Source organism: Dromiciops gliroides, chromosome 1, assembly GCF_019393635.1.
Source record: "Dromiciops gliroides isolate mDroGli1 chromosome 1, mDroGli1.pri, whole genome shotgun sequence".
Lineage (NCBI taxonomy): Eukaryota > Metazoa > Chordata > Mammalia > Microbiotheria > Microbiotheriidae > Dromiciops > Dromiciops gliroides.
Genome location: NC_057861.1, coordinates 51,208,414 through 51,231,768, shown reverse-complemented (window position 1 = coordinate 51,231,768; position 23,355 = coordinate 51,208,414). Strand labels below are relative to the sequence as shown.

Here is a 23,355-nt window from a genome sequence, read left to right as displayed (position 1 = left end):
TGCTGCTGCTGCTGTCCCCAGCCATTTATTAGGAGCCCCATTGTTCTGCCCCCAGCCCCAGAATTGCCCCTTTCCCCATTCCCCAAAACCCATATGCTCTACCCTCCCAGGAAGGAGGCAGCTTACACGATTGAGTGACCCTCATAACAACAGAGAATTTTATTTATTTCCCCCATAGTATGTGTAAATTCAGGGTACAAAAATAGTCAATTAAACTTTTATTTCCAAAGATGTCCCTACCCACTGGGCCAAGGGCCCTAAGGAGGGGGGTGGAGGAGGTGGCAGCGGCTTGGTGGTACCTTCTCCTCTCTCGAAAGGGAAATATATGGTCGTTGGCCTCTGCTCAAACACTGTTCATGAGAGTAAACAACTTCTTTTGAATTTCCATCTCAGAGACATTACTTGTTTCAAAAAAGCCCTGAGGGTACCAACAGAAGAAACAACTTGGTGCTTAATTGGAGTAAGTGTTGTCTGTGTCAGTGTGTGAGCAGGGATACACACAGAGAGGCCTTTTCTATGTGCCTGTGTATGTATGGGTGTGTGCATGTGTACAGGTGTGTCCGTATGTCTATTGGGAGCTTCAGTGTAAGCATGAGCTGAAGCCACAATTACTGGGCCTCTCAGAGTCACACCTGGCCCTGGGATCCCTAACAGGAACTGCTACACAGAATTACTGAGAACCAGCCTCTGAGCCAGGGCTGGAGAAGGGCACAGGACATTGCCTAGTCAAGTCAAGTCCATGAGCCTCCTTCCTCACACAGGGCTTGGAACAAACCTGTAGGATGCTAGGACCCGGAGATGTAGGTCTGAAAAAGCCCAGGCTTGGCTTCAGATGTGCAGAAACACTGGGAACTGGGTTGGGGGTCAGGGAGGAAAGGAATTTGGCGAGAAAGATACCAGCAGAAAAGCATTAGCAAAAAAAGCTGGGAAAACCCACAGTGTGACCATCCCCAAACAAGGCTGGCCTACCCGGCAGTCCTGGCTTCATCCCAGGGCCATGGCTCCACGGCGCCCAAAGGCCAGATCTTTTCTGGAGCTGTCTCCCCCAGGTTTGTGGTTCTAAGCTCCAGGACGCTGGGAGGTGAGAAGGCCCTCCTGAACATCCTCCAGTGCACTGCTTCCTCAGGAGCTGGGCTGGAGGAGAGGCCCTCCTACTCCAGGGCCCTGTCACCACCACCACCACCACCACCATCATCATCGTCATCACCTGTCAGGCTCTCTCCATTCACAGCCGGGGAGTCCAGCCGACCTTGGGATAAATCTTCAAAATCGGGGCTCAGGACCGGGGAGATGATGTCGGGGCTCGTGTCGCAGGAGCCCGTGCTCTGCTCTGAGGTAGCAATGGTGGTAGCTGAGCTGGCCAAGATGGGGTCCACGTCGTCATCCTCCTCCTCCAGGATGGGGGACTCCTGGATATCTGTTGAGGGGAGAGGTCAGAGACGGCTACTTCACGCAAGGCCAGGGCCACATTCATGCTGGGGGCGACAGAAGGGTGGGCCCAGCATGCGGCCAAAGCTGAGCTAGCCTTTCCTAAGGTAGGAAAGAAAACACAAGCTCTGCCCAAGGAAGCCTCCTAGCTCTCAGCAGCCAGGAGGCATATCCCTCAGAAGGAACCAAGAGGCAGCCCGTCTGCATCTGCTTCTGCTTCTGCGTCCAAAGCCCCAGCTCCCCATCAACCTGGGCCCTGCTCTGGGACCTCAGAAATCATCTATTCAGGTGTAGGACTCAAAGCAAACTGGGCTAAGAGGAGGGGCAAGTATACCTTGGAGGGCCTGACGATGGAGGCAAAAGGACCTGCCTGAGGTCACAGAGTGAGCAGGGATATAAAACAGCAGAACTGCTAGAGTCCACAGTCTGTAACTCAGGATTTCAGAGCAGAGAGGAAATTTAGAACTCAGAATGGTAGAGCTGGGAGGGCCCTTAGAACTCATGATCTCAGAATTAGGAGGGCCCTTAGAACACAGGATGTCAGAGCTGGGAGTGCCCTTAGAACATAGGATTTCAGAGTTTGGTACGCCCTAAGAACATAGGATGGCAGAGCTGGGAGTGCCCTTAGAACATAGGATTTCAGAGTTTGGTATGCCCTAAGAACATAGGATGGCAGAGCTGGGAGGGCCCTTAGAACACAGGATGTCAGAGCTGGGAATGCCCTTAGAACATAGGATTTCAGAGTTTGGTGCGCCCTAAGAACATAGGATGGCAGAGCTGGGAGGGCCCTTAGAACACAGGATGGCAGAGCTGGGAGGGCACTTAGAACACAAAATATCAGGGTTGGGAGGCTAGAACCCAGATCATAAAAGATCAGAGCTAGTCAAGCCTTAGAGATACTTACGACTAAAAGCATCTGGGTATTGCTTCGACAGCTTTGTTTTCAGAGTCCTACAAAGAAAAAAGGGACAATTTCAATTCTCCATCCAAGTCACTCTAGCATCCTCTGTGAGGAGAACAGACTTGGCTGCCCCTCACCTGCCCTGCCTATATTCTCACAGGCTCCTACGATCTTGCCTGGGAGTTGAGGCTCCCAGGGCCAAAGTCCCCCATCCCCACTGGATGGGCAGGAAGGGGGAGGCAGAACCAGACACCAACCTAAGCCTGCGGAAGATACTGTCCAAGTCCTTCTTCATCTCCATCAGCGTCCTGGTATGGTGTGTGAAACGCTCACTCATCTGCTGCATGCGGACGTTGGAAAGGTTGTTAAAGTTCAAGAGCATTTCGTTGGTTTTCTCAAATCGGTCCAGCCTGAGGGTGGGAAGACCAGGAAAAAGGAAACAAAATTAGCAGGCCCTGGACCAATCTGAGCAGCCTGGATACCCAACATGGGAGGCAAGGCAAAATCAGCAAGACCCCATTCCAATCCCGCCTGGGGCATTTGCTTGCTTCACGACCCAAAAAAAGTCCTTTAATCCCTCTGAGCCGATCGGTTCCCTCATCTGTAAAATGGAGAACGACTTGCACAACCCACCCCCAGGGTCGTTGTGAGAACCAAATGGGAGAAATAAAAATGTCCAAGCACTATGTAATGCTGGATATCATTACTGTTATTATGATGAATTATGATCGTAGGTATTGTTGTTACACACACAGGACATAACCTGCCTGCCTGTTACTTCAGGTAATGCAAATTTTATTATCATTCCCCATTTTACAGATGAGGGAACTGCAGATCAGAGAGGTCAAATGAGACAGGAGGGCCTGTTCCCCAGAATCTATAGGGCACACTTTGTGCTGGAGCCAAATCATCAGAGGCTGCTGGTTAAGCAAAGAGGTTAGGGCACTCGGCCTGACTCCAAACTCCAAACCCAGCCTCAAAAACTTCTTAGCCATGTGACCCTGGGCAAGCCACTTGGCCTCTGTCTGCCTCAGTTTCCTCAACTGTAACATGGGGGATAATAACAATACTTACTTCCCAGGGTTGTGAGAATCAAATGAAAAATATTTGTAAAAGGGCCTACCTTCCTTTCTTCCTCTTTTTGTAATGCCCTCCACCCAGCTCTGTCTGGTCTCATACTCCCCCCACCCCCAGATCTACCAGCTGAAATCCTAGCCATCCCTCCTGGCTTAAGTCTAATGTTACCCCTGGACCCTTTCTCCATCTACTCACAGTCAAAATAATAATAATAATAATTAACAACTGACAAATTTTATCAGATTTGAGGCTTACAAAACACGTCTTCCAGGGCAGCTAGGTGGCGCAGTGGATAGAGCACTGGCCCTGGAGTCAGGAGTATCTGAGTTCAAATTCGGCCACAGACACAACACTTACTAGCTGTGTGACCCTGGGCAAGTCACTTAACCCCAATTGCCTCACTAAAAACAAAAACAAACAAACAAAAAAACAAATCCAGCCTGAAACACATATAAGCTGTGTCACCCTGGGCAAGTCACTTAACCCCCATTGCCTCCCTCCCCCCCAAAAAAATCCCCACTCACTAGCTCCTTTTTTTTTTTTTTTTTAGTGAGGCAATTGGGGTTAAGTGACTTGCTCAGGGTCACACAGCTAGTAAGTGTGTGTTAAGTGTCTGAGGCCGGGTTTGAACTCAGGTACTCCTGACTCCAGGGCCGGTGCTCTATCCACTGCGCCACCTAGCTGCCCCCACTCACTAGCTCCTAATCTCTTTTCTCTGTCAAATTCCTTGAAAAAATTGTAGATACTCATTGCCTTCACTCCCTAACCCCTCAATCACTCCTCCCCACTCTTCAATCCAGCCTCAAACCTCACCAGTCAACTCAAAATGATCTCTACAAAGCTAACAGTGGGAAAAAAAAGTCACCCAATAGAATGTCCTTCTCTCCATCCTAATCCTTCTGGACCTCCCTGTCGCATCTTGCACTGCTGACCCTCCTCTCTTTCTGTATACTGTCTCCCCTCTGGGTCTTTGTGATGCTACTCTCACTTCCCCTCCTATTAATCCAACTGCCATTGCTCAATCTCCCTGTCTCAACCAACAAACAGTCCCAGGCCCTCTTCTCTTTTCTCTCTATACCTGACCTCATCAGCTCCCAAGGAAGATGTGTCCAATGAACATCTCTATGGAGATGACTCCCAGACCTAGCTATCTGGCCTTAGTCCCACTCCTAAGCTCCAAGTGGCTACTGATCATTCCCAACTAGATATTCTGTCAACATCTCAAACACATTTTGTCCAAAACAGATCATCTTTCCTTCCCCCCACCCTTCCTCCAAACTACCCTACTATTACTGACAAGGACACCCACCATTCTTCCAGTCACCTACGTACCCAACCTCAGGGTCATCTCTGACTCTTCCATTGATACTCCCCTTTCATAATCTGCTCAGCTCCCAGATCTTGTCATTTCTACCACTACATCAAGTGTGTCTCAAATAAGCCCCTTCTCTCCACTTACATCACTACCATGCCAGTTTACACCCTCATCAACTCTCCTGGACTACCCAACACCATGGTCTCTCAGTTTTTTGTCCATGGGTTCTTAACCTTTTTTTTTTTTTTTTGGCATTACAGACCCCTCTGGCAATCTGGTGAAGTCTATGGACCCCTCCTCAGAATAACATTTGTTGCCTACATACATTATTTTTTTTTAAGTAATAAACATTTTTTGTTGGAGAAGCTGTGGAAAAATTGGAACACTAATGCATTGTTGGTGGAGCTGTGAACTGATCCAACCATTCTGGAGAGCAATTTGGAACTATGCCCAAAGGGCTATAAACCTTTGACCCAGTAATACCACTATTAGGTCTTTATCCCAAAGAGATCATAAAAAAGGGAAAAGGACCCACACGTACAAAAATATTTATAACTACTCCTTTTGTGATGGCAAAGAATTGGAAATTGAGGGGATGCCCATCAACTGGGGAATGGCTAAACAAGTTGTGGTATATGAATGTAATGGAATACTATTGTGCTGTAAGAAACGATGAGCAGGCAGATTTCAGAGAAACCTGGAAGGACTTACACGAACTGATGCTGAGATGATCAGAACCAGGAGAACATTGTACACAGTATCAAAAACATTGTGTGTGTGGTTTTTTTTTTTAGGCAATTGAGGTTAAGTGACTTGCCCAGGGTCACACAGCTAGTGTCAAGTGTCTGAGGCCGGATTTGAACTCAGGTCCTCCTGTATCCAGGGCCGCTGCTCTATCCTCTACGCCACCTAGCTGCCCAAAAACATTGTGTTTTGATCAACTGTGATAGACTTCACTCTCAGCAATACAATAATCCAAGATAATTCCAAAGGATGAATGATGGAAAATGCTCTCCACATCCAGAAAAAGGAACTGTGGAATCTGGATGCAGATTTTTTTTTTATTTTTTTGTTTTTGTTTTGTTTTTGCAGGGCAATGAGGGTTAAGTGACTTGCCCAGGGTCACACAGCTAGCAAGTGTCAAGTATCTGAGGTCATATTTGAACTCAGGTCCTCCTGAATCCAGGGCCAGTGCTCTATCCACTGCGCCACCTAGCTGTCAGAATGAACCATACTGTTTCTACTTTTTTTTGGTTTTATTTTTTCTTTTCTGAGGTTTTTCTGTTTCGTTCTGATTCTTCTTTCATAACATAACTAATGCAGAAATATGTTTAATATGATTATATATATATATATAACCTATATTAGATTTTTTTTTTACAAAGCAATGAAGGTTAAGTGACTTGGCCAGGGTCACACAGCCTAGTAAGTGTCAAGTATCTGAGGCTGGATTTGAACTCAGGTCCTCTTGAATCCAGGGCTGGTGATTTATCCACTGCCCCTCTGTTCAGTTTAACTGACTCTTCATGACCTCATTTATACCAATATATATGTCTGTTATCTTCACCATTAGCATGTAAGCTCCTTGAAGGCAGGAACCATTTATTTTCTTCTTTTTTTTTGGGGGGGGGGTCCTTGTATCTCCAGTGTCTAGCAAACTTACTGGCATATAGCAGGTAGGAGAAGGGGGAGAAGGAAAAAAGGAGGGAATAAGTATTTACACAGCATCTACTACACGGTCAGTACTATGCTAAGGGCTTTTTACAAATGGTATCTCATTTGATCCTAACAACAACCCTGCTAGGTAGGTGAAGCTATTATCCCCATTTTGCAGTTAAGGAAACTGAGTCAAACAGAGGTTAAGTGATTTGTCCAGGGTCAAATAGTAAGTATCTGAGGCTAGATTTGAACTCAGGTCTTTAGGTGCTTAATATGTGCTTCTTGGTGGATGGATGGATGCATGGAAGGATGAATAGGGATGGATGACTTGACTCACATGTTCTTCTGGGCCTGAATGATAGCATTCACATCTTCTGAATTCACCATGCTGAGAATCCGGTTGCAAAACACCTCTGAGGCAGAATTGGGGGATTCCATCTCCTCCTCCTCCTCCTCTTCCTCTGTGGCCTATAGACCAGCCAAAGGCAGAGGTTACTGAGACTGGCCAGGCAGGCAGGCAGGCAGGAGGGGGCCAGCAAGTACCCTCCATCTTTCTCCTGACAATGTTCTCAACCTTAGAACAGTCTAGACTAGACTTCTGTTTTATTAGCAGACTGCACCGCCCTCAGATTCTGGGCCTTCTCAACAGGCTGTGGCCCTGATAGAACCAGATGGTCCCCACTGGGATTTCCAAGCCCTGCCAGTAGGCAGGGAGCCATGAGGGGACTCTCTCTGGGCAAGGTCCTGACAGAGAGATCCAACGGAGTGCCTGGAAACCCCACTAGTCTCCTAGAAAGACTTCCTCAGGAATGAGTTTTCTTGTCTGTAAAAAGGGAGGAGGATGGGAAGGAAGTCTGCATTTGAAGTAAAGCACCTCTAAAGACCCTCTTAGCTCAGGACATGCTACATATCCCAAGGACCCTCCCAGCTCTGACATTCCCTGTTCTAATGTCCCTCCTTCCTCTGCCATTCTTTGTGTTAAGACCCCTCCACGCTTGGACATTCTATATTCTAAGGTCTCTCCTGGCCTGACATTCCATAACTGTTTGTTCAGAAGTCCCTTCTTCTGCCAGGCTGTTCTAAGGGCCTTTCAGCCTGACCTCCCACATGTGCAGACTCTGAAGTCCCTTCCCCGAAGAGATCCCGAGCTCTATGTCCTGAGGTAGTCCGGCCCTGACAGCCTAAGCCCACATTCTAGAACTATGTGACTCTTTCCAGGATCTCTGGGATTCTCACTCGATTAAGCACTTCCTATTGCCTGGGGTCATAGCCCGCCCTGTGTAGGTTATGGGGGGAAAGGGCTAGGGCTGGGAACCGTCGCCAGATGTGTCCGGGCAGAGGTGCACAGCTGGACGTCCCCACCCCCACTCCCCGCTGGGCCCAGGGAGGCAGGGAGCAGTGATCCCTCCCGGACTGTCTCCTGGTCTCCCCCCACTCCGTCTCCCACTCCGCGCCCACCACCCCCGGACTCAGCTGCAAAGGCGGCGGCGGCGGCGGTGGTGACAGCAGCGGCACCTGCACATCTGGGAGCCTCGCACTTCCGGGATGATGCTCACGCGCAGCAGCCTCTGCGCGGCTCCGGCGGACGTCACAACCAGAGAGTTGGGCCTGGCGGAGGGGCGGAGCCAAGGAAAGGGAGATCTAAAGGAGGAGCCAGGGGCGGGGACAATGAGAGGCCTGGCCTCTGGGAGGAGCCAGGGGAGGCGAGTCCGGGAAGGGGGAGGCTAAATCAGGAGGCATGGGGAGGCGAAACCAGGTCGGGGGGCCAAGGAAGGAGCTGGTGGGGGCGGAGCTAGGGAGGCACCTGGGAAGGGTCCTGGGGGAGGAGCCAGGGCTGGAGGAGGGAGAGGCGGAGGCAGGGGAGGAACCGGACCCAGGAGAGAAGGAATGAAAGGCGCCTCCCAGGGGGCCGGGAGGCCAAAGGGTGGAGAAGTGGATGTGATTGGATCCTTTCACCCTAAGGAAACTTTAGCCACTTCCTCCAGAGATCAGTTAGTGGTCCCTGGGTGGCGCAGTGGGGCGAGTGCTGGGCCAGGAGTCAAGACTTGAGTTCAAATGCAGCCTCAGACACGTAATAGCTGTGTAACCTTAATCTGTTTGCCTCAGTTGGGGAGGAAAATTGCTGTGAGGGTTAAATTAAAAAAAATGTTTATAAAGCTCTGCGCTGGCTGTTTTTATTATTATCGTACTACTTCCCTACCTGTCAGATTAGAACAATGGGCTAGGTTTCAGCGGTCCTTAATTTTGTGTGTGTGTCATGGTCCCCTTTGCCAATCAATCAACAAACATTTATTGAGCTCCTGTTATGTGTCAGGCACTTTGCTAAGTGGTGGGGATACAAAAAGGCAAAAAGTCCCTGCCTTCAAGGAGCTTACAATCTACTGGGGGAGACAACATGCAAATAAATATATACAAAGCAAGGCATGTGCAAGATAAATAGGAAATAATTAGCAGAGGGGAGGCATTAGAATTAAGAGGGTTTGGGAGGGCAGTTAGGTGGTACAGTGGACAGAGCACCAGCCCCTGGAGTCAGGAGGACCTGAGTTCAAATTCAGCCTCAGACACTTGACACTTACTAGCTGTGTGACCCTGGGCAAGTCACTTAACCCCCATTGCTCCCCCCCCCCAAAAAAGACTAAGAGGGTTTGGGAAAGGCTTCCTGTAGAAGATGGGATTTTAGTTGGAACTTAAAGGAAGCCAGAAAAAGCCAGAGGTTGAGGGGGGAGACCATTCCAGGCATGGGAAACAGCATGGAGTGTCATGTTCATGGAACATGCAGGAGACCAGAAGTTCATGGAGCAAGGTGGTATGAGAAGACTGGAAAGGTAGCATTCAGATGAGACTCCTATGAAATATATAGGATTACAAAGAAGCCAATTATATTTAAGTACAGTTATAAAAATAATAAAAAGGGAAAAAAGAGGGTAGTGATCCCAGATGAAGTATCCCTGAGATAGATGACGGTCTTCATGTTCTAAGTGGGAAGAAGGAATGAGCATTAAGCACCTACTCTGTACCCAGCACTGTGCTGTATTTTATGACTGTCTCCTCATAACAAACCTGGGAGATAGGTGCTATTATTATCTTTATTTTACAGTTGGGGAAACTGAGGTTAAATGACTTGCCCCAGGGTCAAACACCGTGGAAATGTCTGAGACTAGATTTAAACTCAGTACTCTATGGATTGTGCTACCTAGCTACTCTACCAGCTCAGACATTGTGTCTTCTGTGTTCTAAGGTCCTTCTTAGCTCCATGTTCTGTGTTCTAAACACTTTCTCAGCTATAAACTCATCATTCTGCAAGATGGAATCAACTCTGAAACTCCTACCTCCTCAGTACCCTCTCTCCAAAGTTACTGATGGCCTCTTAGTTGCCAGCCCCAATGGCCTTTTCTCAATCCTCATGCCCTTGGCCTCTCTGCAGCCTCTGACACTGTGGATCACTCTTTCCTCGATGATACTGTCTTCTCTTTAGATTTTCAGGACACTGCACTCTCCTGCTTCTCCATCTACCTCTCTGACTGCTTCTCCTCAGGTTTGTTTTTGTTTTTGTTTTTTTTTTTGCTGTGTCCTTCCCCAGATTATGCCTCTAACCATAGGTGTCCCATACATAGGGTTCTGTCCTGGGCCCTCTTTTCCTCCCTCTATACTACTTCACCTGGTGATCTCATCAACATCTATGGATTTAATTACCACCTCTATGTTGATAATTTTCCTATCTACCTCTCCTTCCCCAATCTCTCTGCTGACCTCCAACTCCCTTTCAGACATCTCAAACCAGATGTCCAATACACTTTTTTTTTTGTGTGACTGTTCCCCTGGCTATTCCACTGATAAGATTTCTGAGCTCCAGGCATTCTCTCTGGCTGCCCCCTATTCCTGGAATGCTTTCTCCCCTTCCTCTGCTCCAACTACTGACCTCTCTGGCTTTCTTTAAGTCCCAACTAAAATCCCACTTTCTACAGAAAGCCTTCCCCAATTCTTCTTCCTTCCACTGCCGGCCCTCTGTTAATTATTTTCTATTTAGCCTGGATAGAGCTTGCTTCATATGTATTTATTTGCATATTGTCTCCTCAATTAGATTATTCGCTCTTTGAGGGCAGGAACTATCCTTTGTTTCTTTTTGTATTCCCAGTGCTTTGCACGATGCCTGACAAGTACTAGGCACTTAATAAATGTTTATTGACTAACTGATAGAGCAGAAGTCTTTCCTGTTCCTCAGGGCATTAAGATGCTGACCTGGTTTAGAACAACCAGATGCTAAGTAGCCCCCTGGATCTTACAAACTCACAAGACTGCAGGCTCTACTTCCTTCACTGATTATTTAATTCTCCCAAGCTCACCATGGCAGAAAAGGAGGCCAAAGTTGGCAGGCCTTTTGTTTGTTTGTTTGTTTGCATTTAATTTTCATTTAACTTTTCTCAATTACATGTAAACAACATTTTTTTAATTCTTTTTTTTTTTTAATTTTGAGTTCAAGATTCTCTCCCTCCCTTCCCTACTTGAGAAAGTAAAGCAATTTGGTATAGATTAAACCTGTAATCGTGTAAAACATTTCCATGTTAGTCATGCTGCAAAAGAAAATTTGGATCAAACCTCCCCCCCCCAATAATAATAATAAAGTTTTTTAAAAAGCATGTTTCAATCTGGCAAGCCTTATTGAATGACTCCATAAGCGGCCAAAGAGCCTCCCATTCACCAAATGTTTGGCTGCCCCAAACTAGTTACAGAATGTCTACATATGCACCAGTGTGTTCCTCTAAGGTGTTTCCCTTACTGGTCATCATAGTTCTCCCAGAGGCAGCTCCTTAGTATCCCATTCGTGGAGATACTGAGACATGGCGGCATGGATACTAGGGTATGGACCTGTCTCTGTTACGCCTGACTTTCCATTTCCTCATTTCAATCAAATCCCATGATTTACTCCTTCACTCCAGCTCAGCTACACTCTGAGCCAGTCTCTTGCCATCACCCACAAGTGTTCCATCTCCATGCACAAGGACTCTGAGATTCCTTTATCTAATCATACTTTTAAAAATCACTCCATCTCTCCCTGTGCCTTAGTACCTCCATTCCTATTCATTTTCCTTACCTTTTTTTTGGGGGGGGGGTGCAGGGCAATGAGGATTAAGTGACTTGCCCAAGGTCATACAGCTAGTACGTGTCAAGTGTCTGAGGCTGGATTTGAACTCAAGTCCTCCTGAATCCAGGGACAGTGCTTTATCCACTACATCACCTAGCTGCCCCCAACCCTATTCATTCTCACTGTGATCGCCAATCCCTCCACCCACAGTACTTTTCCAGGACATCATCTCAGCTGTCTCTTTTCCTTTTCCTTATACTCTTTTCCCTTCCCAATCTCAACTCCTTGGTGAATAAGTTCAAAGCTATGCCATCTGCTTAAATTTCTTTCTTCCTTCTCTTGTCATCATTCACACTTTGTCCAATCCCAATCTTGGACTTTCCCCCTCCCCAATCTGCCTATGTCCTGCCAAATGTTTCTCTTCCTTCTACTTACATACCAATGAAGTTGGAGGAAGTCCAAAGATCGTGCCATCTGGGTCTGCCACAAATTTATGTCATCTAATCTCAACTGGGCCTTTGGTGAAACAAGACAATCCTTATACTTTTCACTAATCACTTTTCTATTCTATTTACCACAACTATTGTTTCATAACTTTTCTTCTTTCTTTACCCACTTCTGTCCCCTCTCAATTAAGTAAGGACCTGGCCTCATATTTAAGTGAAAAAATGGAAACCGTTGACCTTGAGCTCCCCTTTCCCCCCTTCTTATCTTGCACTCCCCTGCCATCATCTTCCTTAACTATTTCCTGCTTAACTCCAGCCTTTGATGAAGGCCCCTCTCCTTCCCAAGGCCAACTCTACTAACATGTGCTCTAGTTTCTATCCCTTGCTGTCTTCTCTGGAAGATAACTTTGCTTGATCAACTATGATAGACTTAACTCTTCTCAGCAATACAATGATCCAAGACAATTCCAACGGACTCATGGAAAATGCTCTCCACATCCAGGAAAAAGAACTGTGGATTCTGGATGTAGATTGAACCATACTGTTTCTACGTGTGTGTGTGTTTTCTTCTTTGAGGTTTTTCCCTTTTGTTCTGATTCTTCTTTCACAACATGACTAATGCAGAAATATGTTTAATGTGATTGAACATATATTACCTATATCAGATTACTTTCTGTCTTGCGGAGGGGAGAGGTAAGGGGGGGGAGGGAGAAAAATTTGGAACTACATGTAACTAGAAAATAATAAAATACTTTTATGATTAAAACAAAAAAGAAGATAGCTTTACTATTAACTCTCTCTCTAATTCCCAATCTCCATTTATCTATCAATTCCTTTCTTCTTCCCTACAAACAGGCTCAAGCTTCTCCAATCCTTAAAAACCTTCACTGGACATGAGCAAACCCAATATCATCCTATATCTTTCCTTCTTTTCTCACCCAGAATCCTTCAAAAGGAAGGAATTGTTTGCACGATGCAGAGCTGAGATGAAGGTGAAATTCAAATTCATCAGTTTCACAAAATGTCTCATATTTTAATGCCTTAAATATAAGTTATGTGTTCCTCATGGATTGTCTAGATGGGGCTCACAGGGAGGTATGAATAGATTTATCTCTGGATGCCTACTTTTCTCCAAGGGAGATTTTGATTCTTTCCTGGAGGAAAGCAGAATGTGGCAGTAAGCTGGCTACTCTACTTGCCTGAGAGAGGTGGTATCAAACTAGAATTATATCTATTCCCCCGTTGCTAATCTGTGGGAAATGATTACATTCTTAGCTTTAAACTGCTTCCCTAGTACTAGGTGGCACAGTTAATGGAGCACTGGATCTGCTGCCAGGAAGACCTCCAATTCAAATCCAGCCTCAAACATTTATTACCTCTCTGACTCTTTAAATCACTTAACCTCTGCTTGCCTCAGTTTCCTCATCTGTAAAATGGTTATAATAACCATACCTACTTCCCAGGGCTGTTGTGAGGATCAAATGAGATGATAATTGTAAAGTGTTTAGCACAGTGTCTGGCATATATAGTGCTATATAAATAGTAGCTATTATTATATTATTAAAGAGGAAGAGGGGTAGTAGAGCTTATATCCAAAAACTTGGTTCCTCCCTTTCAAATGCTAGTTACACACACACACACACAGAGCACACAAACACAAATAGTGAATAGCATATAATGGCATTTATCCAAACAATGACCAGAGAAGTTATACTGATAAAAAATATATCAGAAAACACAGAGTGAATGAATCTCCCACTAGGAATCCCTGATTTTGCCCAAGAAAAAATTTCCCAAAAATCACTAGGGAAGCAAGTAGGAAACCAGGGACACATTGAGATGTTAGCTTCTTTCCATTTCTACCACTTTTTTTACATTCTCTCTCTCTCTGTCTCTCTGTTTCTCCCTGGGAAGAGGCTGGATCCTTGATTATCTTCTCTCCAAAAAAATGAAGGTAGAAGAATGATTCCCCTCTCCTAAGCCCTCACACCAACTCTGACCTTCGTGCAAGTACGCAGTGTTGACACATCCTCCTCTCCACCAATTAGAAGAGTGTTATATATAAAACTTCCAGACTTGAACTCCAGGTTACATAAGTATCAAGGTCTCTGGAGAGCTTAGTAACAGTTACATAATTACTTCATGTTTAAGTTTTTGTCATATTCAATGCATGCTTGTGAGTCTTTTGTGTTTTTAGAAATTCTTCTTGTGTGGAGGAAATAAATAGCAGTCCTCCATTTGATCTGAGTCATACGTTGAATATCTTTCTATTCCCCTTTTTGGAGACACCCAGACATGAGTCAAAACTAAAGTTTAGGTGATGCTCCTCAGGCTGTGGGGGGAAGGGAAGATGAAGGTGCATAACAAGTCAGAGAGTGTAAGGGGAAAAAAAAGCCCCACCTCTCTCTTTAGTAGCTGGGTTCCCTCAGTCAGGGAGGGAAAGAAATAAGCATTGATTAAGTGCTTACTACAGGCACTAGGCTAAGCAATTTTAAAATTTTTTAAAATTTTATCTCATTTGATGAGATAATACCCTGGGAGGTAGGTGCTGTTGTGATCTCCATTTTTCCAAGGAGGAAACTGAGGCAGACAACAGTAGAGTAACTTGCCCAGGGTCATACAGCGAGTGTCTGAGACCATATTTGAACTTTGGTCCTCTAGACTACAAGCTCAATGCTGTTCCACTGTATCACCCTAGTAGTCACTGACCTGCTAAAGGGCTCCCCTCTCCCACCCCCAGCTTGGAACTCATGCTCCAAACCTCTCTGGACCTGGAAGCAGGTATCGTGATCATTAGTCTCTGATCTGTATTCAGAAAAGGAACTAGAAAGACCAAAAATAAAGCAAGCAGAAATTGAAGGTATAGAAACTCCCCTCTCAGGCTTGCCTGAGCAAATCGAAGCTGTTTACCATCTGTTTCTCCTGTAAGCAACAATTTTCTACTCATGTGGTTGTAGCCCATGCATGATATGAACCCTCTTATTTTCTGGGATTACTCTCTCACCCTAATTTGAATTTATTCTGGTATGTTCAAGGTTCCAAAAGAAGTATGCCATGTCTAATGGGTCCTAGGAGTAACCTGGTTTGATAGGAATATAAGCCCACTTGACTTATGCCTGCAGCTCCTGAAACCCACACCCACCCATGTGTTTCCATTTACATAAAATCAATTACCAAAATAACATTAACCCTTAAATGTGGAAATTTGTGATATTATAAGATAAAAGCAATAATAATCTTAACATTTACTCAATTGTAGGCAAGAGGAGGAATAATTGTAACACTCATTAGAAGGTCAAACAGGAATAATCACAGTCCATGAATACATAAACCTGGGTTACATTCTCCCACTAATGAATACTGTCTAGGGGAGAATGGACAGACTCTATAATGTCTCTAAGGAAGATTGGGCATACATAGAAACCTAATGAAAGTACCTAAGTGGAGAAACCCACACGCCTGGGAAAACTCACAAATCAGGCCTTGATGTTCTTGGTCCTTTGAGGAACAATCTGTGCCACACAAATCCCTTTCTCTTCTAGGTGCTCCTCTTCTAGTCCTTACCATTCTCCTGCTGGATAAAACTACTCTCTGCTCTCCATCTGGTGAGGTAATGAAAAACTTTTTCACTCATAGCCACCCTTAACAGGGTGCTGATAAGAAGGTGTTATGCTCTTTCATAGACATGCAATTCCCTTAAGAATACAGAAAAGCTCCTAAAATCCGAAAATAGTAAAGGATCCTGCTTTGTCCAATCAACTCCAAGCTTCTTCTCATGGCAAAACACAGCTCATAGGTGAACAGATGTAAAGCCTATCTTTCGTCCTCTGTTTCTCTCTCCCAAACCAAAGAGAGCAGGAGAGACAATAATATGTAACACTGTCATCACCCCCTGAGTTTTATTCCCTTTACTTGCATTTTAGGAGCACTGTTCTTTAAACTGCATCAGGATTCAACTCTCATCCAATGGGCTTACAGCAGCTGCTCCAGCTTTTCTCTAGACAATCAGCAGTGCAATGCCTCTCTTCCAATCAGCAAATTCCCAGAAAATCAGCTAAAGAGTCAGCTGTCACAGTTAGAAACCTCTCATATTTCCCTAGCTTCTGGTGTCCTTGCTTGCACTCAACTTAGACTCCTGCTTCTTCTCTTTTCCTATTGCTGCTTCTTCTTCTTCTTCTTCTTCTTCTTCTTCTTCTTCTTCTTCTTCTTCTTCTTCTTCTTCTTCTTCTTCTTCTTCTTCTTCTTCTTGGGGCAATGAGGGTTAAGTGACTTGCCCAAGGTCACACAGCTAGTATATAGCTTCTTCTTAATAGATGCTAATGCCTCAACTCAGAAACTTTTAGTGATCAGTGACTCATCTTTCCCTTATGAGATAAAACTCAAAGAATTCAGCTTTCTGTCATGTCAGTAGTCATAACGCAATACTTCCATAATATTTCCCCAAACAGTTAATTGATTCATATTTTTTTTCAGTTGCCAACTTCAAAACTCTAAAAAACTCTCATGCAAATGACCTGGTGGACCCACAATGGCCTAGAACCATCATTATTTCAGTCCTTATATAGCCTTCAAATAAGTCTCACAGTGCATTCATTGGTGGTGAAGTTTTCTATTTGTTCCTCACAACAGTATGTGTCTCTTCTCCACAATTTATCTCAGAGATTGGATTTCTTCACATTAGATTGTAAGCTCCTTGAGAGCAGGGGTTATTTTGCCTCTTTTTGTATCTCCTGCACTTAGTACAGCAGCATAAGCTCATAATAAACAATGTTTTAAACATTTAATTTTTTTTTTGCTCAGTTACATGCAAACAAAAATTTTAACATTCTTTAAAAAAAAATTTTGAGTTCCATATTCTATTCCTCTCCCACTTCCTCACTCCTTGAGAAGGCATAAAAGTGCTTTAAAAATGTTTATTGTCTGGGGACAGCTAGGTGGTGCAGTGGATAAAGCACTGACCCCAGATTCAGGAGGACCTGAGTTCAAATCCGGTATCAGACACTTGATACTAGCTGTGTGACCCTGGGCAAGTCACTTAACCCCCATTGCTCCCCCCAAAAAAACACAACCAAAAAAAATGTTTATTGTCAACTGACTAAAGTTGATATTTATCATTTTTCTTACACAAATGTTTCTTTTCTGCCTCTTACATAAAGGGAAGAAGAATTCAACTCTTCCCCCACACAATTCTTTGCTGTGCTGTGGTCTGGTCTACATGTCCAAGAAGGTATGGGGGAAAAGGAATAAAATGGGTGAACTATTTTCACTCTTATAGATCAAAACTTCTTAAACTGTGGGTCTCGACCCCGTATGGGGTAGAATGTCTGAATGTGAGGATCATGAAAATTTTGGCAACAGTAAAAAGTGATATACCTATTTTATATACCTATTTATATACCTATATATATCTATTTTATATACCTATATACCTATATACCTGATATATCTATTTTATATACCTATATACCTGGGGTTGTGTAAAAATTTCTTGGACAGAAAGGGGTTGCAAGTAGAAAAAGTTTAAGAAGCTCTGATAAAGATCATAGAGGGGCCAGAAGCTCCGTACAAATAGTAAATATCTCATTCCTAACTCTCAGTCGACAAACATCTTGTAGGCAGCCTCGGTCACTAGGAATTAATCAAAGAAGTTCTTTATGTCTATTGAGCAAGGGACTAGGGTGCTTGTCCACTTCCATGGGAGGCATCTTCCATGACTCCTCAATCCCCATATTCAATCAGTTGTGGAATCTAATCATTTCTACCTTCAAAATGCCTTTCCTCTGTCACTGATGTCACTGTGGTGCAGGCTCTCACTTCCTCCCCCTTCAAACATTGCCTTCTGGTTGGTCTCCCTATTTCAAATCTCTCCCTACTCTAGTCTGTCTTCTACTAAGCTACCAAAGTGACCCACCTGGAGCACAAATCTGACCACTCCTGACTCAATAGGGTGTGCCACCACCCTCCTTCCCACCATTATTCCACTCAATAAACTCCAGTGGCTCCCATCACCTCCAGGGACAAACACACTCTGTGATCGGCTTTTAAATCCCTTCATAACCTCTCCCCTCCTTATTTTTCCAATCTTCTTATACCTTACTCCCCTCGGTGTCCTCTGGGACCCAGTGACACTGGCTTCCTTGCTGTTCCTCAAGCACACTACTCCCATCTCATGATTCCAAGTATTTTCACTGGCTGCGTCTCATACCAAGAATTTTCTCCTGCTTCATGTCTACCTCCTGATTTCCCTGGCTTCCTGTGCATCTCAGCTAAAGTTGGACCTTCTACAAGAAACCTTTTCCTGTCCTTATTCTCAGTGCCTTCCCTCCTAGACCACCCCCAGTTTATCCATTATATATACCTTGCTTGTACTTGCTTGCTTGCATGCTGACTCCATGTTTTCATTAGACTCTCCTCTCTGGTCAAGAGAATGGTTACTTGATGCTTTATGTCTGCATGAAGGGCAGAGTTGTCAAGATCTTGGGAGAGGAGAGCTGCCCTTCTGGCTCTGAGACATGACTCACCTGGTTCTAGACTCTCTTTGGGAAGAAATCCCTGGAGCAGAGGGGAGGGAGTAAGCATTTATAAAGAGCCTACCATGTGCCAGAGACTGTGTGAATTACTTTTTACAAAGAGTATCTGCAAAAGACTCCAGGAAGAAGATTACATAAAGAGAAACTAGTGATTTGAGCACATCACCATTTCTTTTTGTTGTTTAGCCATTTTCAGTCAGGCCTGACTCTTGGTGACCCTATTTGGGGTTTTCTTGGCAGAGATACTGGAGTGGTTCACCATTTCCTTCTCCATCTCATTTTACAGATGAAGAAACTGAGGCAAACAAGGGTTCAGTGACTTGCCCAGGATCACCCAGTTAGAAAGTGTCTGAGGCCAGATTTGAACTCAGGAAGAGGAGTCTTCCTGACTCCAGGCCCAGATTTCAATCCACTGTGCCACCTAGCTGTCACGATTCTAACTTGGCACAATTAGAGACTTCAGGAAATTTCCCTCTGGGTGCAATGGTGGACTCTCCTGGTTTAGTTGAGATATCTTATTCATGGTGGGAGAATTATTCCCTCTGTGTATTTCCTGGCAAATTCTAATTTGTACAAATTCTCTGATATCTGTTTACTACTGGTTTGGATAAATGACTTTACTCATTATTTAGTATTCGTGATGATCTTTTCTGTAACTAGCATCTGGTGAGAAGTGAGTCAAGCTTTCAAATATAACTTAGGGCACTCCTTCCCCCTTTTTTTTTTTTCTTTTAGTGAGGCAATTGGGGTTAAGTGACTTGCCCAGGGTCACACAGCTAGTAAGTGTCAAGTGTCTGAGGCCAGATTTGAACTCAGGTACTCCTGAATCCAGGGCCGGTGCTTAATCCACTGCGCCACCTAGCCGCCCCCACTCCTTCCCTTTTAAGGGATGGATAGCAACTAGGAAAATCTGCCTGAATTTAAAAATTATTTCAGCTAGAGGAGAACAAAGGAATTCAACCTCATTTCCTTTCCTCTTGCTGATATGAATAAGTCTCCTTGGGAGAGGGGTGGAAGAGATATCTATTCATATCTCCTAACACTTAACTCCATTTCGACAGACCTATGTAGACACACCAAACACACATGGGCAATACACACACACACACACACACACACACACACATACGCGCGCCTTACTGGGCAAACTCCCAAAGAAGATGGGAGGGGATATAATTGAATCCATAAGTAGAAAGGTTGGCTTCGCCAAGGAAAAGTGGCCACCTTTCCCTCAGAAATGGAAGCAAAGATGGAATTTGAAGTATGGGATTGAGAAGGTAAGGCATAGTCAGTATTTTCAATGAAGGGGGGGGGGCTTCCACTGAGAGGGAGGAGTAAGGTGGTAGTTTGAAAGAAAGAAGAGTTTTGGAGCAGGTGCTACAGGGAGTAGGGAAGAATCAGTCAGGAAAGAGTAAAAGGGTTACATGACATGTAATGAGGTAATGGACCCAGTAACTTCCCCCATTTATATTCAACCACAGGTGAGGAAGAGTAAAGAAAGCTGGTGTTAGGAGAAAACCTATTCATTTTTGGGAAAGGATGAACAGTGATAAAGCAGGGAGACAAAAGACATACAAATTCAAAAAATTATGGGGAGGGGCAGCTAGGTGGTGCAGTGGATAAAGCACCAGCCCTGGAGTCAGGAGTACTTGAGTTCAAATCCAGCCTCAGACACTTGACACTTACTAGCTGTGTGACCCTGGGCAAGTCACTTAACCTCCATAGCCCCGCAAAAATAAATAAATAAATAAGCAAATAAATAAATGAATGAATGAATGAATGAATGAATAAATGAATAAATAAATAAATAAATTATGGGAAGACTTATATGAAATGACGCCGGGTGAAGCAAACAAACAAAAAGCATTGATTCCAATTGCATAGAATTTAAAGAGAGGTAGAAGGGATGTGTGAGGTCATCTGAGGTACAGTTAATCCCCTCAATCAATAATAGGCAAAGAGGACTAGGCTAGAGTCAGTGAGGAGCTCAGGAATCCTAAGAGAAACCACCCTAGAGAAAGGGTGACTAAAAGCACCAACAGTAAATATCCAGATGATACATATGAACAGCAGCTAGGCGGCGCAGTGGACCTGGAGTGAGGAAGATTCTTGAGTTCAAATCCAGCCTCAGACACTAGCTGTGTGACCCTAGGCAAGTCCTTTAACCCTGTTTGTCTCAGTTTCCTCATCTGTAAAATGAGCCGAGAAGGAACTAGCATTTTTCATCATGTGACCTTTGGGGTTGTCTTGGATCGTTGTCAGTCATTCACAGTTCTTCATTGTACAATATTGCAGTCACTATGTACAATCCAACTTCCTCATTTTGTAGATGAGGAACCTGAGGCCCAGAGGAGAGAAAATGATTTGTGGAAAGTCACATAGGTAGTAAGTTTGAAAAGATAGTATTGAGGGGCAGCTAGATGGCACAGTGGATAAGGCACCGGCCCTCGATTCAGGAGTACCTGAGTTCAAATCCGGCCTCCGACACTTAACACTTACTAGCTGTGTGACCCTGGGCAAGTCACTTAACCCCAAATGCCTCACCAAAACCCAAAAAACAAAAAACAAAAAAGATAGTATTGAAACCATATTCTCTAACTTCACATCTGGCCTGGACAAATTCATGCCTTACAGGCAGTAAAGAAGGTCTAAAAAGATCGAGGAAACAAGGATTATGAGGGTACTGCTATGTTCCAGTTCAAATGCACACCTTTTGGGGGATGGGATTAATAACAGGTAAAGAATGGTAAGTACAGATGGATATAATCCTGGCCAATCTCATGGGTTGTTTTTGTAGGTGGTGGTTGGTGTCAGCTTGCATATTGGCTTTCTTTACTTTCTTTTCTTGTGCTCTTTTAACCTATGTAACATCTCTTGAATATGCCCCCCTAACTCTCCTCTGACATTGCCACCACCTCAGTGCAGGCCCTCATCTTTCACATCTGGATTGTTATTCTTTTTTTTTTTTTTTTTAGTGAGGCAACTGGGGTTAAGTGACTTGCCCAGGGTCACACAGCTAGTAAGTGTTAAGTGTCTGAGGCCGGATTTGAACTCAGGTCCTCCTGAATCCAGGGCTGGTGCTCTATCCACTGCACCACCTAGCTGCCCCTTGGATTGTTACTATAGTCTGCCGGTTGGTCAGCCCATCTCAAGTCTCTTCCCTCTCCAGTCCTGCCTCCACTCAGCTGTCAAATTGATCTTCCTAAATCAGGGGCCTGATTATCACTTCCCTACTCAATAAACTCCACTGTCTCCCTATCATCTTGTGAGAAAATTATTAATAATAGGGTGTTTTGGGGTTCTATGAGACCCAGAGGGCCTGGCCAGACCTTTCTTGGGGCCAGCCCAGAGTCAGGAGAATTTCAAAGGAAATGTGGTTGGATCTTAGACTGAATAGGGATTAAAACCACACCTACCTAGGGGCAGCTAGGTGGCACAGTGGATAGAGCACCAGCCCTGGAGTCAGGAGTACCTGAGTTCAAATCTGGCCTCAGACATTTAACACTTACTAGCTGTGTGACCCTGGGCAAGTCACTTAACCCCAATTGCCTCACTAAAAAAACAAAAACAAACCCACACCTACCTGAAGGCTTTTGCCCCTCAGAGGGCTCTGTACTCTGACATCAGCACATACTGGGCTGGACCACCCTCAGATGCAGTAAACCAATAGATTTGAATGATGATAGCCAATCAGCTTTGAGCAATGTGTAAGGCTGGGCTCTCCTCTGGCCCGCAGCAAGCTTACACAGTGACTCGCTATCTTGGCCTGGGAACTTGGTGAGAGCCAATGCAGCCCGGTATGGTTCCTCATTATCTCTCCTTAACTTTCTGAGCCATGTGCTCTCTTTATTAATATTTAATATGCTTTAATAAATGCTTAATGCCCCCAAACTGGTGCAGTAGCCTCTAATTTCTAAGTAACAAATATAAATCCCAGCTAAATTCCCTAACACTTGGGACAATTAATAGGCGATCGCACATAATTTTATTCATCACAATCTCTAGGAGCCAATCCAAAAAATCCAATATAATAAACATTTATTACCTGGGTGAGATAAGTAATGAGTCCATTAAATTTTCTTTTGTTTTTTGTTTTTGGGGGGCGATGGAGGTTAAGTGACTTGCCCAGGGTCACACAGCTAGTAAGTGTCAAGAGTCTTTGGTCAAATTTGAACTCAGGTCCTCCTGAATCCATGGCTGGTGCTTTATCCACTGTACCATCTAGCTGCCCTGCATTCTGATATTTTAAAAAAAGCACAAATGGGGGCAGCTAGGTGGTGCAGTGGATAGAACACCAGCTCTGGAGTCAGGAGGACCTGAGTTCAAATCTGGCCTCAGACACTTAACACTTACTAGCTGTGTGACCCTGGGCAAGTCACTTAACCCCAATTGTTTCAACCAAAAAAAAAAAAAGGAAAGAAAGGAAGACAGTAGAGGATAATACCATCTCCCCGACCCTCAGGCCTGCTAGCTAGGAATGGTCCTGGAAAAAGCACAAATGAACCTTTTTTTTTTTTAATTGAAGGAAAAAGAAAAACAGACAAGTGGTTCTTGCCCTGGTGGTGCACAAACACAGATAACTTCATTATATAAATACATTGCAACCCTTATCAATTCACTTCATTTCTCTAGGGCTGTGAAAGGAGGAGGTTGGACTATATGGAGTTGAAAGTCTGCTTCTAAATGTCTAATCTTTAGTCTATCGCAAGTGGAAGTGGGGGAAGGGACTAAGAGGGGTGGTGACCTCAGCAAGTTTAACCTATTTCCTTTCCACTTATTGTTGTGTTTCTAGAGAATCTTCCAATTTCATTTAAAACAAAAAATGATCAGGATAGATTTCAAATAGTTTATATATCTTATATTTGTATATATTAAATGCATTTGTATGCATATATATCATACATGTATATTTCATA

General features: G+C 44.4%; 1 protein-coding gene across 3 annotated transcripts; it reads right to left on the bottom strand.

Moving 5' to 3' along the window:
• Nucleotides 1-142: 142 nt before the first annotated feature.
• On the bottom strand, nucleotides 143-8,115 carry KXD1 (KxDL motif containing 1). Of its 3 annotated transcripts, none has more exons than XM_043976384.1 (5): nucleotides 7,850-8,115; nucleotides 6,718-6,848; nucleotides 2,587-2,739; nucleotides 2,333-2,379; nucleotides 143-1,417 (listed from the first exon to the last, which is right to left on the bottom strand). In XM_043976384.1, the coding sequence occupies exons 2-5, from the start codon at nucleotides 6,816-6,818 to the stop codon at nucleotides 1,152-1,154; spliced, it is 567 nt and encodes a 188-aa protein (XP_043832319.1). In that variant the 5' UTR covers nucleotides 6,819-6,848; nucleotides 7,850-8,115; the 3' UTR covers nucleotides 143-1,151. The 3 variants fall into 3 exon arrangements, with proteins under 3 accessions (XP_043832319.1, XP_043832404.1, XP_043832237.1); XM_043976469.1 differs by having other exon boundaries at nucleotides 7,896-8,114; XM_043976302.1 differs by having other exon boundaries at nucleotides 7,855-8,109.
• Between the last annotated feature and the right edge of the window lie 15,240 nt (nucleotides 8,116-23,355).